This window comes from Haliotis rubra, unplaced genomic scaffold, assembly GCF_003918875.1.
Source record: "Haliotis rubra isolate DU_JTF1 unplaced genomic scaffold, ASM391887v1 Scf370, whole genome shotgun sequence".
Classification (NCBI taxonomy): Eukaryota; Metazoa; Mollusca; class Gastropoda; order Lepetellida; family Haliotidae; genus Haliotis; species Haliotis rubra.
In genome coordinates, this window is record NW_025767047.1 from 726,199 (window position 1) to 743,335 (window position 17,137).

Sequence of the window (17,137 nt, forward strand, 5' to 3'; positions counted from 1 at the left end):
TCCATAGATACAGTGCTGATATATCTAAGGAGCAGTATTCGAAGGAGTTTGTGTATTGATTGGGTTGACTGTTCACCGTTGACTGTTTGGACTGTTTATTGTGTTGTTGACTGTGTTTGGATGATGTTCATACTGTGTTGTCTATTAGGAATGTGTTTACCGTGTTTTGTATATGTTTACCATATTTTGACTCTGTTTACCGTGTTTTGAATATGTTTATTTTGTGTTGACTATGTACACTGTGCTTTCAATATGTTTACTGTGTTTTGACTGTTGACAGTAGGTACAGTGTGTCAAGCGTACTGGCATATTGCTTCTTGTTGCAGCTGGGGCAGTTCACAGATGACCGTCACTGTTCCCGCCTCCGCACTGTCATCGCCCACCATACTCCATCGCTGGTGAGTAAGACCTACCTGTGCCAACTGTAGCATAAGGGGGTAATTGCAGTGAAACTAGCCAACATATTGAAGTTGTGAACTAAACATATATGAGTCATTCTCAAAAGTTGCAGCTATTTGGTGTACAAAAGACAACAAATACAAAATCGTCAATCTTTACTTTGACAGATGGCAAGATACGTTGTTAGGGTTCACATATCAATAGTATTTGAGGCTTAATTATGTGCCATATTTTTATGAAGACTAATTAAACTAATTAGGACATAGACACAATGTCTTTCCTGTAACAACAGTAATATCTACATTTTTCTTAAAAATACATTGATATGTAAAGATATTGTATTGTAAAATGTACCTTAATCTGTGTTATTGTATTTTTATTAAATAAACCTGTTCTACACTGAGTCAGATGAAAAAGTGAAATATGTGGGTACTTTACAATACTCTTGATATCTTTTCAACTGTCTCCCCTAAAAAATCATTGCACTGAAGGTAATTTGAAGAGAACATTTTGATATTTCTGAGTGATTTCTGACAATGTCTTACTCTTTAGATCATAAAACATTTACTTTTTAGTCCCGTTATATGAAAGACAGTAGCGTTATGCCAAAGACACCCTATGTTACTGGAAAGAAAGTATATCAAATATATTTGAAAAACTATCTAATTGTAGCAAATATCTTTGATCTATCTGTAATGAAACGAATAGTTTTTTGCCTGTTACTCTCAGTTGTATAGTAAGTGTTACATGTTATATATATATCTCCAAATAAGGCGAGTAACAATGACATGTTTGTTACAGAGAAGACAATTCAATCGTATATTTGAGTTAGGATAAGAATACATCTATGGCAGTGAAGATAAGATAGGTTCACATTAATCAATTTATAAAAGTATTGATTTTACCACACTTGAAGTGCAAAATATATTTTGGAAGTTAGCCTGTGTGTTACCCCAAAGACATGTCAGTGTTACTGGAAAGACATTTCAGATCAAGTTGATGGAAGACAAAAAAGAATTAAATTCTGGTGTTCAATAAAGACTTTAGACAGTGTGCTTTGAATAAACAACAATAAAAGTAGCAGTTACCATTTTGAAATTTGTTTTCTAGGAACTCAGAAACTCATTTCAGAACAAGTTTGACTGTAATTGCCATGAATTTATCAAACTGTCAAACAGGTTTGCAACTAGCAAAAGTATCCAAGTTTGGATCACATTCCTCAAACTGTCAAACAGGCTTGCAACCAACAAAAGTATCCAAGTTTTGATCATCTTCCTCAAACTGTCAAAAAGTTTTGCAACTAACAAAAGTATCAAATTTTTGATCATCTCCCTCAAGCTGTCAAAGTAACAAATCAATCACTAAAAGTAATCTCCGCATTTGTCATACCCATCTTGCAAGTTCTGAGAACCATACAGAAGTGATTATTTCATTGAAATTTTGTTTCAGATTATGACACATTAACTTTAGATAGGAAACTAGATGTTAACACTTTGATGGTTTTGCAGACTGATAATTACGATGTCATATTTATTATAGTCATATTTATGTCTTTCAAATAACAGTCTTTGAAAATGCATAAAAGCATTCAAAGTTTCTAGAAAAGACTTCTTTGTGAAGCATAAGGTAATCTTATCTCATATTTGATGCTAATCTGAATGAATCAGGAAAGAAAGACAAAAATGAAGGATAATTAGTATTAAACTGTCTTTGCAGTTACAACATAAGTCTTTTAAAGGTCACATGCAACGTAAAACACAACTTTGCAGATTCTGATACCTTTCGGTATGGACGTACCGGAAACAAATCATCAAAAATGCAAATTCAACTTATAAAGTTGAAAAATAACGCGATGAAAAAAACCGCACGAAATCGGAGTTCAAACGATTCACTAATTTTCCCTCGAAAATTTCGGGGGAAAACGGGTTTCAACAGCTGGGCTGCGCTCATAGCATGTGCGCAGTGAAATAGGTTCGCGCAACTTGGAAGCGGGCTGTCTGGTGAATACTCGGTGAAGGCTATGGTGTGAGCTATTTTTCATAATGTTTTGTTGATATGTTTTTATATGTTATGACAGTAAATAAACTGTTTATATAATTTCATTTGTCTATTTCACCACACGTTCTTCTACCGAGTCACTTTCTCAGTTCGATACTTAAAAGCAATGTCATTATTTAGCGTTGACAGAATTTCTAACTGTGATATAGATATGTCGTTGTCACAGACAAAACTCAATGTCTTGTTTTATTGACATAACTGCGATCACTGACCACATGCAATTTGAACTTAACACCAATCAGGCTATACACCATAAACAAAACGCATTGATTTATGGCCCGAGTTCGGTCTCTGTCACATTATGTAATTACACAGACAGGCTGGTGTGATACTTGAACACATGACATGTTATGATGTCTGTTGATTGCAAAATGTTATACACAAAAAATGAGCATGTATTTACAAAACCCAACATCTCTATATACACACACACAATGTGCCGTGAAGGCGGCATCTGCAAATGAACCAGCCGTTACACTTGAGTGCATACCCACCCGCTCTGACTGGGTTCGGGTATCCCGGCTGCTTCGTTTCTTGGGAAGTAAACCCAAGTACACAATATTGCACTTTTGACTTGCGATTATACGCTTATAATTTTGTTTATTTTTCCTTATCCTGACTCATGCTCTTTTTGCTTGTCTTCTTCTTCTTGCGAACATAGTGGAACACTTGTATCTCCCTAATTGAAGCTCCCTTCAATGTAAAATCACTAATTAGTACTCAGCACGAGTTACCTCCCTTCCACAAGTGCGGGAACGAGGGCGCCACCTCCACCCATATGCCTCACTCTCTCCTTCTTCGCCCAGTGAGCTGGACGTGAGAGCGCCTGTGTCTCCCGACACACTATATCCTTTGATTATATTTAGTTAGTTACCTCGTATAGACATCTATAGAGGTTTAGCTAGTATCCTTCAACAATTATATATTGATATTTAGTCATGTTTCTACTGTTTATTCACGGGACGCCGTGTTTGTTTCAGTGGATTACGTTGATAAAAATTCTGTTCTGTTGCAGATTACGTTTTTTTATTCTGCTGCTGATCCGCATTTAATATGCCCTAGTTGTACTGCGCCATGTTCATTTTATTCACGTTGCAGTTGCAGTACTAATTTATCCATTTCTGCCTTTAATAAATAATTACTTTGGCGTTTGAGGCGCCGCGAGCAGATAGGTCAAGCGTGTGCAGAGTCTAGCCATGACTGATACACCTGAACCCCTCGCCAGTCTACTGCTGTTGGTCGACCCCGCTCCCGTCTGGTGTTCCGCTAGAGTGGTGGAGAGGCGTGGGACGTAGTCCGCCGCCTCCAAGAAGCGTCCTGCTTTCCCAGACATCCCATCGTCGCAGCCGAAGACTAGAGTTTTTCTACTGCATCTCAACGCGACCTCTGAGGGGAAATCAACGAAGTCTACTTGAACTTTCTCAGCCGAGATTGTTCCCGTCGCAGATTTGGGCCTGTATGATGATCAGCCGATCATCATACCTGATGTACATCAAAGAATGACCGATGTCGGCAACAGTGATGTCAGCGCAGATCAACATGCAGCCTGATGTACCAACGATGATATTCTATGATCTTCCTGAGGGTCCCGTCGCTACCAACACTCAACGCAGACTTCGCACCCCCAGGGCAGCGTCGACCTCTGAGGGGAAATCAATGAAGTCTACTAGGACTTTCTCAACCGAGATTGTTCCAGCCGCTGAACTGGGCCTCTACGATGATCAGCTGATCATCATCCCCGACGTACGCCACAAGAAGCGACCGGAGACATCTACAGTGACATCAGCAGAGATCGCCATGCAGCCTGATGTCTCTACACTGACGTCAGACGACTTCCCTGAGGGTCCCGCCGCTAACATCGCAGAGAGGGCACCGACTACTTCGTCGCAGACCATCCCAGATGAACTGTTGCGGCAAATCATGATCATGATGGAGGGCCACCACAGACTGGGAAGCAGCCAGCCCAAGGCCCGAGCCTTCGCGAAGGTTCCAACGCAGACGACACCCCAGAGGCACCCCCATCAGCGTAGCAGCCACGACGAAGCCACCTTCGCGAAGGAAGTCGCAGACCACCTCCACGAAGGACCCAGATGTACATCACCTTCCTCGGCTTCATCCCTAGATGCGGACTCAGACCGTCAGACCTCACGAAAGCCTTCGCGAAGGTCAAATCGCTGTTCCCCAGGACCGGACGCAGAGGAAGCTTAGCGAAGGCCTTCGCGAAGGCCTTCGCGAAGGACACCTGACTACACGAGAGCTTCGCGAAGCTATCAACATTCTCCTCACAGGTCTCCGAGAAGGTCAACCCATAGACGCAGTTCACCAACACGATCTCCGCGCCGATCTCCTCGTACATCACCACACAAGTCTACAGTCAGGTCTCCCCGAGCGTCACCCGACATAGAGATAGAAATACACAGTCCACCATCAGAAGAGCATCAACCTCTCATCAGTGATGCTGGGATAGAAAATGATGGAGGCATCATTTTCTCAGACGCTGAGATACGATATTGGATGGTAAACAACCTAGATCTCTCTTCACCTTCCAAGAATGGCAACTCGGCGCAGACATACCTCATAAAGGAAGACGAGGCAGACGCCATCACCTTACCTCCAATCGACTCGATTGCTGCGGTGCCACAGTATGTGGACACAGCCTACCATAAAGCCATAACAGTTCAAACGCCAGAGGCGTATGTTATTGGCATTAATAGATCTAGAACGATCAATGAGATTCTTATCACCAGATTTCGTGACACGACTTCTGAAGATGATAGGATGATCTACTCGGCTCTACTTATGCAGAACCAGCAAGAACCACACCCTGTATGAAGCTAACGCTCATATATTGATCGGTTTCTAGACACTTCGCTAAGGAAGTCCCAGGCCACCTCCGCGAAGGAGCTACAGCCTCACCAGTTACAAGGGACGTCACGGAGGAGTAGCGCTTCACCGACCCCCACATATTGCTGAGTGCGGTGTAAAACAATACACTCACTCACTCACTCCTGTTGAACACAGAGGTCGTTCGCGAAGCAAGCGCTCATATATAATATATATACTGATCGGGCTCTGACTCAATACCGTCGCGAAGGCTAAGTGGCTCCAAGTCTACCTCACACAGGAAATCTAGATTGGATACTTCGAGAGCTTCGCGAAATCTCCGGCGTCCACCGAGGAATTCTCCTCCAAGGTCTCCATATTTTAGCCACTCGTCATATATAGCTACTCGTCAGTCCGTTCAAGACATCGCATAAGTTGTCTATCAACTGTATGCCATATGCCGTCTATAAGCCTACACGAAGACAATTGCACAGGCTATTTACAACACAGAACGTCGCTATATTAATTAATCAACGACGTTGCATAGATCTTCACAGAAATCAACCTTTCCGTATAGATTGCTAGAATATGCAATCCCGGACTACGATACGATTATCTACATGCGTGACCATTACGCAGATCTGCAGACAATTCAATATCGAAATTGAACAGCAGCCTTGTTACAGTGAGTATAACTCATAATCGTCAAAGTTTCTGAGAAGAAATATGTACAACAAGTTCAGCTTTAATTCTACAATTATGACGATACATTCATGTATACAGTCTACAAGCTGACAACTTGCAAGTTTATTGTACCTTTATATAAGAAAGTCGAATTATATTCAAAACTGAAGTTACTTTCCGACAGCCAGGAAAATAACCTACCCAGCATTAATATTACAGAGCGAGGTATTTGGCGGGAGGTTTCAGCGTTTACCTTTAACCCTCGAAACACGTGGTCACTTTCGGGTAACTTCGGGAAGCTATGGTGAAGACCGACGATTATGCTAATATCAACGACGGCAAGATTTTATACAAGGTTTTTCCTGCTACACCGGTGACATCACAGCGGGTATTCTACAGAATCAAAATGCCTTGTTCTGATTGGACGCGTTGGACAACGACCTCACGCAGAGGTCGATCTTAGTTCACAGGTCAACACTTACGTTACAAGTGACAACTATATATCAGTGAGCGAGCAAGCCTCCTTACAGTCCAGTTAATCTGAACCTTCATGATTGGGCTGCTTTCTTCAGGTTAGAGACCTCCCCTGTCAAGTTAGGGCGAGGGAGCACGGCAGTCAGGCAATTTTACATAAACTTCAGCGAGGACAGACACACCTGGTTGTGCACCTACATCGTCAAGGACTTAGCGGCGAATAACCTAGACGACGGGATACAAGTGGATCTAAATCCACAGCGTCTCAGACTACAGCTGAATTTCATAATCAAGCTACTAACACAACTAGATGGTTAGTAAACCTGCTTAAACTTTCTGATTGGAGAATTAAAACGGAAGTTTCACCCTCCAACTTGGGGATCTGAATATAGTGCTCCAACACCTCACAAGTGAGGTTTATGAACACGCCTGGATGACATACTTGGACTTCATGATACGATGATTCTATCACGATGGCCAGCAAGAGCACTGTAAATTTATCTCCACCGAACCAAACAGAAGGGAATAATACAACAGATTATTTCCTCTATCATCAACTTCATAGAATGAAATCTCACGTTACTATATCTCCGTTTGGATCAGAACTGTCATACTACGTGCATACAAGGCGGATGGACCCAATCCGACCCTCCATGAGCTTTTAATACTCATGATATTAGAAGCTAACTTCTGCATTGATCTACACAATGTTATTTGGAATAATGGAGGGTTTATTTTCTGGAGATCCGATATGGTGGTTGCCAACCATTATCTGAGAGATATCATCACCGAGGGCGTCTCAGGTATCCACCAATTCGATCCCATGGTCCTCGCACAACAGTTGACAGTTCCTCGGAGAAGATAAGTCAATCTTACAGATTTCTACTTATCTTATAACAGTACTAAATAGCTACATGCTATATATAATTTGCTTAAGTTCTTTTTATCATCACAGTACTATGATTATTACATCATACAATATATAAGTTAACAACTCTACAGAGTTGGTTATTATATATTTACCTTAACTTAATTATATCTTAAGCATAGTACTATACTCAGATTGTAAAATATATAAGCTAACAAACTCTACAGAGTTTGGGCTATTATATAGGTAGCTTAAGCTTATTCATATCTTAAGCTCAGTACTATGTTTATATCATATAAGTATATTAGCTAACAAACTCTAAAGAGTTTTGCTATTGGCTTAAGTCTCATCATATCTTAAGCAATATGGTTACATTATAACATGTATTAGCTAACAAACTCTAGGAGTTTTGCTATATGTAACTTAAGCTTATTCATATCTTAAAGCAGTACTATGTTTATATCATATAGGTATTTTAGCTATCAAAACTCTAAAAGAGTTTTTGCTATTATATATTTGGCTTAAGTTTCATCATAATTTAAGCTTTATGGTTACATTATAACTTGTATTAGCTAACAAACTCTACGGAGTTTTGCTATTATATATGTAGCTTAAGTTTCCTTCAAATCTTAAGCTCAATACTATGTTTATATCATATAAGTATATTAGCTAACAAACTCTACGGAGTTTTTGCTATTATATATGTAACTTAAAGTTTCCTTCAAAGCTCAATACTATGTTTATATCATATAAGTATATTAGCTAACAAACTCTCTGGAGTTTTGCTATTATATATGTAACTTAAGGTTTCCTTCATAAACTCAATACTAGGTTTATATCATATAAGTATTTTAGCTAACAAACTCTAAAGGGTTTTGCTATTATACAATTAGCTTAAGTTTCATCATATCTTAAGCAGTATGGTTACATTATAAAATGTATTAGCTAACAAAACTCCACGGAGTTTTGCTATTATATATATAGCTTAAGTTTAATTATATCTTAAGTTCAGTACTATGGTTATAACATAAAAGTATATTAGTTAATAAACTCTAAGGAGTTTTTTTTATATACATTTAGCTTAAGTCTAATCTTATCTTAAGCTTAGTACTATGGTTACATTATTAATCTATAAGCTAATAAACTCTACAGAGTTTTGGCTATTATATATGTAGCTTAAGTTAATTATATCTTAAGCACAGTACTATACTCATATTGTAAAAATATATTAGCTAACAAACTCTACAGAGTTTTGCTATTATATATGTAGCTAAAGCTTATTCATATCTAAAGCTCAGCATTATATCTATATCATATAAGTATATTAACTAACAAACTCTAAAGAGTTTTGCTATTATATAATTAGCTTAAGTTTAATCATATCTTAAGCTTAGTACTATGTTTATATCTTAAAAGTATTTTAGCTAACAAACTCTAAGGAGTTTATACTAGCATATTAACAAGCTTAAGTCTATTAGTCTTAAGCATTGTATTAATGTTATATATACTTTATCATAATAAGTACATTGTAATAACCTTTATATGGCAGCTGATAAGTTAGCAGCAGGAATTCATCAGTTCAGTACCTTTATGAAGTTCCCATAGGGTTATTACAATCATCACAGTTCAAATCACTAATTATTAAAATCCAAAGTATTATATATTTCCCACCTCCCTTTCCGTGGATGCTACAAGCAAAAGAGCATGAGTCAGGATAAGGAAAAATATGTAATTTTTAGAGTAAAATTGATATTTTATACTTATCCTGACTCATGAGGTAAGCCCCTCCCATCCTCCCCACATAACACTTTGGATTTCCCTGTAAATTCAAATGTTGGGCTCAGTATATGAGGAGAGAGTGAGGCACATGGGTGGAGGTGGCGCCCTCGTTCCCGCACTTGTGGAAGGGAGGTAACTCGTGCTGAGTACTAATTAGTGATTTTACATTGAAGGGAGCTTCAATTAGGGAGATACAAGTGTTCCACTATGTTAGCAAGAAGAAGAAGACAAGCAAAAAGAGCATGAGTCAGGATAAGTATAAAATATCAATTTTACTCTAAAAATTACATATTTGTTTTTTCATAATCAGCAATGCATATTATATGTCATGAAGAAGTGATAATTGTGTTTTAATTATGTTTGATTTTTTGGTTGCATGTGACCTTTAAGTAACAGCTATTTTTGAAAGCCATATAGCATACAAATTTTTAGGGAAAATATGAATTGTTACTCAGAATATAATCTTAAAGGTCCTAATATGAGCACATAGCAAATCTAGATGAACAAAGACCTACCAGAGATAATGTTTATTTTCAAATTTGTATTAAATTGTCTTTGCAGTTACAGAATTTGTCTTTCCAATAACGACCATTGACAAAAATTAGTATGATTGCCTTCAGACAAGAAAGTGTAAAACCGTCAACTGTTTCAACCTCAGCATATATAAACCTTAGATCATTACCACAAGTCAACTGTTAATGACATTGACATTAAGCTAAAAGAATATGTGACTAATCAATGTTGATGTTTCTTTGAAGTAACACTGAAGGTCTTTCCAATAACAAAAGAGCTGTTACAGAAAAGACTGGTTATATGAAAGACAAATTGTAAGAGTAAATTAAGAGAAAAATAATGACTTGTCCCTTTCCCATTTCAGACAACATTCTTATGTTATAATTATGGTTCCAAATGCAAAGAGAAAAACATACTTGTGGGAAACTGGGTAGTTTTTAAATAACTGATGTTATCTAAAAGACACCAATAAAAAATACTCGCAAATGCTGACTTTTAAACTTGATTTTCTTTGAAAGTTTTGTCTTGAACACAACCACATGTTCATCACTCTCAACCAGAAGTTGTTAATAAGCATAACATGTAGTTCCACTTGCAAATGATGAGGGATCATTAAATATTTCATAATTCTAGGGAACTGTTACAGGAAAGACATTTTTCTTGTATACAAGAGAAAAAGGTTGTTTTTTATATCAAAATTCAGCTTGAAAATCATGAACGTCTACCAGGAATGGGAAAAAGGTCTATACTCTTCAACCACTCCAGAAACAATATGTTCTTAAATAAAATTTAGTGCACAGGAGACACATGATGTTAGGTTTTTGCACCTGGATACATGACAAAATGCATGTCCCTCGTTACAAAAAAGGCAAAAATAAATATTATTTGGTCCTTTTGTTTGTGATCAAAACTTCCAAAGTCAGATTTTTAACACACTGATAAAATTTGACGGTTTTATTGAGGTTTTAATCCTGATACGGGAAAATGCTGCATTTTTTGAGAATGACTCATATGTCTAACAGTGGCTTCTGGTGTCCCCCGCCGTGATATTGCTGGAATATTGCTAAAAGCGGCGTAAAACTAAACTCAGTCAGTCAGTCTAACAGTGGCATTGACTTTCAGGTGCTGTATGAGAGAGGGAAGATGTCAGCCAAGACAATGCATTTGATCAAAACTAACCTGTCGTCTGCCCTGAAGGAATCGCTAGCATCAGGGACAGAATTCTGGGACAGCTCCAAGACTCTGAAGACGCTAGCGGAGGAGGATTACTTCAAAGTGGAGGGCAAAGAGTTCGAGTGGCCTGGAGGCTTGAAAGAGATGATGTCTGAAAGTAAGTGCTGGCACGTCATAACGCTTGCAGCGCAACCCGTGTCGAGAATATGATGAGGATGACATAATAACTGAATGTTTTTGTTAGTCATGTTTTAATGTGGAAAAGTCAGATGTATCTCTGTTTAAAAACTCAACAAATGTTGATTCCCATAATGCTGTGTTCCATCGGCCTGTTGTAGTAGCATGTGTATCATTTTCAGGTGACTCTCTTGGACTGACTGCAGCTGATGAGTTTGAACTGGCAGTGCATTCTCTGGGTGCTGTCACATGGTAGGTTGTAGTATTGTCATTGTTTTCTTTATTCACTTGTTTATTACTTGAAAGGCCATACTCAATGGTGTAACATTAGCATATATTATTATCCCCCGCCGCACGTTTAGCGCGAAGCGGGGGGATATAGTATTTGGCTCCGTCCGTACGTATGTACGAATTGGAATATCTTAAGAACTGTTCACTAGATTCTTTTCATATTTGGTACCTGGGTTCATCACACTATAAGAAAGGTCCAAGTAAGGTTTGGTGACCTTGACCTTCATTTCAAGGTCACAAGGGGACTTTCACGTTTTACCTGCATGTTAAGCTATCTCAAGAACCGTTCCCTGGATTCAACCCCAAGCTTTATCCAGGGAAGACGCAGGGCCCAGTCAATTTTGGTGACCTTCACTTAAGTTTCAAGGTCACAGAGACACTTTGAAGATTTCAGCATGTTAAATTGCTTGTTAAGATAGTCAGCAAGATATCGCAAAAAAATTTCAGTGGATTTTCTTCATATCTGACACCAAGCTTCATCTAGGGAAGGCCCAGGGCCCAGTCAATTTTGGTGACCTTCACATAATTTGTAGGGTCACGACGACACTATGAAGATTTCAGAATGTTAACCTGAATTGTCTGCAAGATATTTTAAGAACGGTTCACTGGATTTTCTTCATAGACTTTCAAGACCTCCCTTGAATGTTTTTCAATAAGCAATTTCTTTAGTACTAGTTTTGCATATTTCATACACAATGACATTCATGTCAAGGTAAAAGTCAGTCTTGAAAATATGTGTGTGTTTGAACAACTAAAGAGCAAGATAATGTTTTTGTTGACATTTAACTTCATCTTAAACTTTCATTACTTTATAAGTTTGATTTGATAATTTGCGGTGGGGGATTATGCCACCTTAGTGACAATGCTTGTCCTATTTTGGGTATCATATTTTTTATCGAAAATGTATGATAAGTGAAAATGGGTACTTGGTGTTTTGAAGTTTCCTTGCAGCACAGCAAGGAAGAGAGTATTTTAACATTAACAAATGCTTTCTATTGTGATAAGAATTGTTTGTTAGGTCATTTATGGTGTAAATATACATAAAATGAAATCCATCTTCAATAATGTTACAGAATACAAAGAATATTTCTTTGTTGATTACTAGATCATTAACACCAAGTCTAAAATGTACGAAGGTCATACAAACATTTCTGAGCGTAAGTTGGCTAAGTTAGACTCTGGTTAAACCATTTAAACTGATGAAGAAGTCATGTGGAACTTTCACAGATACATGAATGCCATTCCTGGTTAAACATATTGATTGCACACATACAAATGGATAAATATATTTACATAATCAACTGTCTGCGCACAACAAATAGAGCCAATGGCATATCTGAACAGTCATGTGCATGTATATGATACACAAGTGTTCTGACTAAGATTATCAAGCTGTATAAGCATGTTGTAGGTGTTTTCAGACATATTAATTATTTTACACCAATATTTCAAACAAACGAGGGTGGGATACGATGTGCAGTGGGAATCTCTCTTGCTCACCACAAACCATAGCACTTGGTGTTGGCATACCAACATTAACAAACTTTACAGACAAGAAAATTAATGCTTTCTATTGTATAAAGTTCTTTGTAAGCCCAGATCTCAGATCCAAGAAGTAAAGTAAGCTGTATTTGAGAATAAAGTAATGTCCGATATTTGATGGACTAACAGCAAGCTGAGGTATGAAGTAAAAGAGCCTGCTTTGCGGGTTAATAGGTAAATATGTGAGTGAAATATGACTGTGCCAGTCATGTAAATACACTGAAAGTATATCAAGTTTGTTTTGAAGATCGATTACAGTACTTGACATCCGAATCACATCAGCAGCAAAAAGTAACATAAAAAGTTGAATGCCATGTTTACTAGATTTCTGAACATCAAAATATAACTCGTTTATTAAAAATGATAAAGAAGTTTGGCCACAGAACACATCCGTGATGTAAAAAGGCCAATCAAAAATGTCAGAACATCACCACAACATGCACATCATTTTACATTGGAATACGTTGATAGCATTTTCCCTTTCAAACCCCTGATTCTCCAGCATTTCCACATTTTAGCGCTACTGAATCAAATGTCTTTATGAAATCTGCTTAGAACTTTTGTTTGCTGAAGGAAAAATATCTCTCAATGACTGCATACAAGGTTAATATGTGATCAAGAGTTGAGTAGAACTTGGAATACCATTGAGAGAAACACCCCCTATAATTGGCAGGATTTTCTCAACAGATTGCACCCATCTAAAAGTGAGTGACTGAGTTTAGTTTTTACAGAGCACTCAGCAATATTCCAGCTATATGGCAGTGGTCTCTAAATAATCATGTCTGGACGAGATATTCCAGTGATCAACAGCAAGAGTATCGACCTACGCTATTGGGAACTGATGACGTGTCAACCAAGTCAGTGAGCCTGACCACCCCATCCCGTTAGTCGCCTCGTACGACAAGCATTGGTTACTTACCCGGATCTTCACAGGTTGCACCCAGATAAAAAGGAAAAGACCTGTATGAAATACTTAATTTAAGCTTTTAATCAACAAACAGCATGAGACCGCCTCCGTGGTGTAGTGGTTAGAGCGTCCGCCCGGAGAGCGGAAGGTTGCGGGTTCGATCAACAAGGACTGGTCGGCTCGGGAGTCAGTATGATGTGTCTGTGTGGGGTATTCATGCTTCACTGCGGCATGGTATCTCAGTGGGCTAGCACTATAAAACAAGCTTCAGTCTGGGCTAGTACAAGCAGCTGCACATACACATACACATGCATGCACGTCGTCATATGAGTGAAATATTCTCAAGCACGACGTTAAACCCAATTTCACCTCACCTCACCTCACCTCACCTCACCACCTCACCTCACCTCACTTCACAAACAGCATGATATCAGGTGATGAGTATTTAAGTATTAATCAATGCCTGCAGATTTACCAACATTAAGGAGAGAGACACCATTGAATTAAGCTCTTTACTAGCTTAGTCCTTATCCAATCTAATATTTGTAATATGACTTCTTTGATGGGCATTTTAGAAGTTGAGTTGATGAAGAATGACAATTATTATGGATATACAACTTCTTTTATTCTGTGGAGGTGACGTTTCGACATAGATTCTAATGTCGTTGTCAAGCAAGTGATCACTTGCTAGACAACGATTTTAGAATCTATGTCGAAACACAGAATAAAACACGCCTCCACAGAATAAAAGAAGTTGTAAATCCATAATAATGGTCATTATTCTTCATTTGTAATGTGCTTCCTATGGGTGTAGAGCGTTTTTCGCAGAAGAAAGCATCTGTTACCAGATCGGAGGGTAAATCTATGCGGCCTAGTAAGTCAACGCATCAGAAATCCTTCAATGAAGAGATATTACCACCGCATGAAGTAGACGTTTTTGATGATCCCCTGTTACTTCTACCTAAAATACCTACGAGATCGGCGACTTAGTCAACTTCCACGACTACTATATCGTCTCCTGCAACTGTCACAGCAGGCCAGCTGTTTGACGAACTACCACCAACTTCTCAACGGAGTGAAGTCGAGACACACAACTCATCAGCGTTCACGAATGCTTTATCTACACTGCAGCAGCTTCAATCAACGCAGAACTTTGATCCGGGTGAATTTATGAGACAATTCACCAACCAGATGATGGCCATGATGGAACGTAGGTTCGAGGAAGAAGCGAAGGCGCTGTGAAGCCTCTCATCTACTGACACTGTGCGCAAACCTATCGGACCTGCGCGAACCCACGGACCTGCGCGAACCTACTCCTCAAAGAACTACGTCTCAAGACTACGTTGGCGAACGAACGTAAACCTTTGCGAAGGTCTCCACAGTCTGACGACTCTGTCATCTTGGAAGAGGATAGAAGACATGAGATGCCTACTCACCGTTCTACATGTGCGAACCCTCAACGTTCGAGAACATCGAAGGATCCATCTCCTACATCTAGCCACTCTAGATCGAGATCTCATATCTCTCACAGACGTTCGCGAAGTCACTCAAGGTTCGCAAAGGGATACATCTAGCGACAGAGGTTTGCGAAGAGAAGGCTCATGTCACAGAGATGAAGTCTACACTTATAAGATGCGTAATGTCGACTTTGACTCGGTGACTATTACTCTGATTGAACCTATATCCAAGATACCTTCTAACCTACGCACAGCTTTGAGAAAGCTGCAGACATCTACAAGGTTCAAGAACTCTTAGATCTACAGGCAGATAACAGCAACGCAGACATCTACAGGGTTCGCGAACTCTAGGGTTAACGAACCCTTACATCAACAGGCAGGATGTTGACGTCGACTCTATTACCATAAGGCTGGATAAAATGAAGCAATGATGAAAACGGATTGTTTTGTCAGAGTTTATAACTCAACAAAAAGATCTGCAACATGTGCGATCTCTACAGTTTACAGCCTGCACAACTCTACAACCTGCACGAACCTTACACCTGTAATAGGTTCAGTTTCGGACGACAACCTACTTGATGAAAGGAATCCCTTCATCTACACAGATGCTGAGGTCTTATACCGGGTAGCAGATGGCCTGCGGAGATTGTCGTTCACTCACTAACTCCAACCCAACAGAGACTTACTGCATATACGCTGATGACTTCGACTCCAATATGATATCGGGGCGGTGGGGTAGCCTAGTGGTTAAAGCGTTGGCTCGTCATGCCGAAGACCGGGTTCGAATCCCCACAAGGGTACAATGTGTGAAGCCCATTTCTGGTGGTCCCCGCCGTGATGTTGCTGGAATATTGCTAAAAGCGGCGTAAAACCAAACTCATTCAGTCAGTCAGTCCAATATGATATCACCTATGAAGCCGATATCTCAAGTACTGGAGAATCTCAAGGCGACCTTTGTAAAGGGCTTAAGGTTAACAACACCTTCAAGTATCCTTGAACGGACGTACAGATGATGTTATTAACACTCGTCACTCAGCGTGGGGATTAGGATTTTATATCCTATCAACTATGTTCAACATCGGTATTTCTTCAAGAACGACAGCCTCCTTAGTCATGCTGGTTTATATTATCCACAATGGGAATACATGATTTATATCACTGAACAAGATTTTACACTTGGAGCAACCCTTATTCAAGAGGTTTATATGAGCGGCGTAGAATTACGCGCGCTTTTACTCAACCAACTAATTGTACCAGATTTTATGTAGGCCAACTTGCTACAACACTGGTGACGTCATGCTTGAAGCTGATTGGTCCACGTCAGACAACACCTCCCACTGACAGAGCAGGCAGCAGCAAGTTTACTGACTTGTAAACAAACCCGTGGTACTGGGGAATACTTCATCGACAGCCTTGGAAGCAGTATACAACTACGGCCTGTTATCATCATGGGAATCTAATAGCAGCAGGATAAACGATGTTTATTTTGGAAGTTGTCACTGATAAAAGTCGGTATGAGTACCTGTCCCCTGCGATGCTACACTGGAGCCAGCCTTGCTATAAATAGACAATGCTTCGATGTATGCTGATCAACACAGATCACCTGCGTATATAAGGGGAAGAATGATGTTTCATCACTGCAATCAGAGGTTAGCACTTCCAATGGAACGTCTACCGTTTGGAATATCATCGGCTCTATGATTATTCATTATTTTTCCTTATCCTGACTCATGATCTTTGCTTATCTCCCTTTCCCTTTCGAATGGTAGTGGAACACTTGAATCCCTTGAGATTCCCGAAGCGGACGTACAATACTCACCCACGAGTTACCTCCCTTCCTCTTTCCCGCGCAAACGTACCATGTGACGTGCCCAGACTTGTCACTCTCTCCCTTTTCGCCCAAGCTAAATTAAGCTGTGTATGGATTTGGTTATAATTATTATGTAGTATTGTACAAAATTGTTGAAATTTATTGACCTTGAGTCGTGTTTT

At 39.3% G+C, this 17,137-nt stretch overlaps 1 protein-coding gene across 1 annotated transcript in view; it reads left to right on the plus strand.

Annotated features, from left to right (window-relative positions):
• Nucleotides 1-17,137, plus strand: part of LOC124285920 (DNA mismatch repair protein Msh6-like) — a 139,165-nt gene that overhangs the window by 64,460 nt on the left and 57,568 nt on the right. Inside the window, exons 15-17 of the mRNA XM_046722197.1 lie at nt 327-398; nt 10,721-10,928; nt 11,131-11,200. Of these exons, the coding sequence (XP_046578153.1) occupies nt 327-398; nt 10,721-10,928; nt 11,131-11,200 (350 nt within the window). The remainder of the gene's footprint in view (nt 1-326; nt 399-10,720; nt 10,929-11,130; nt 11,201-17,137) is intronic.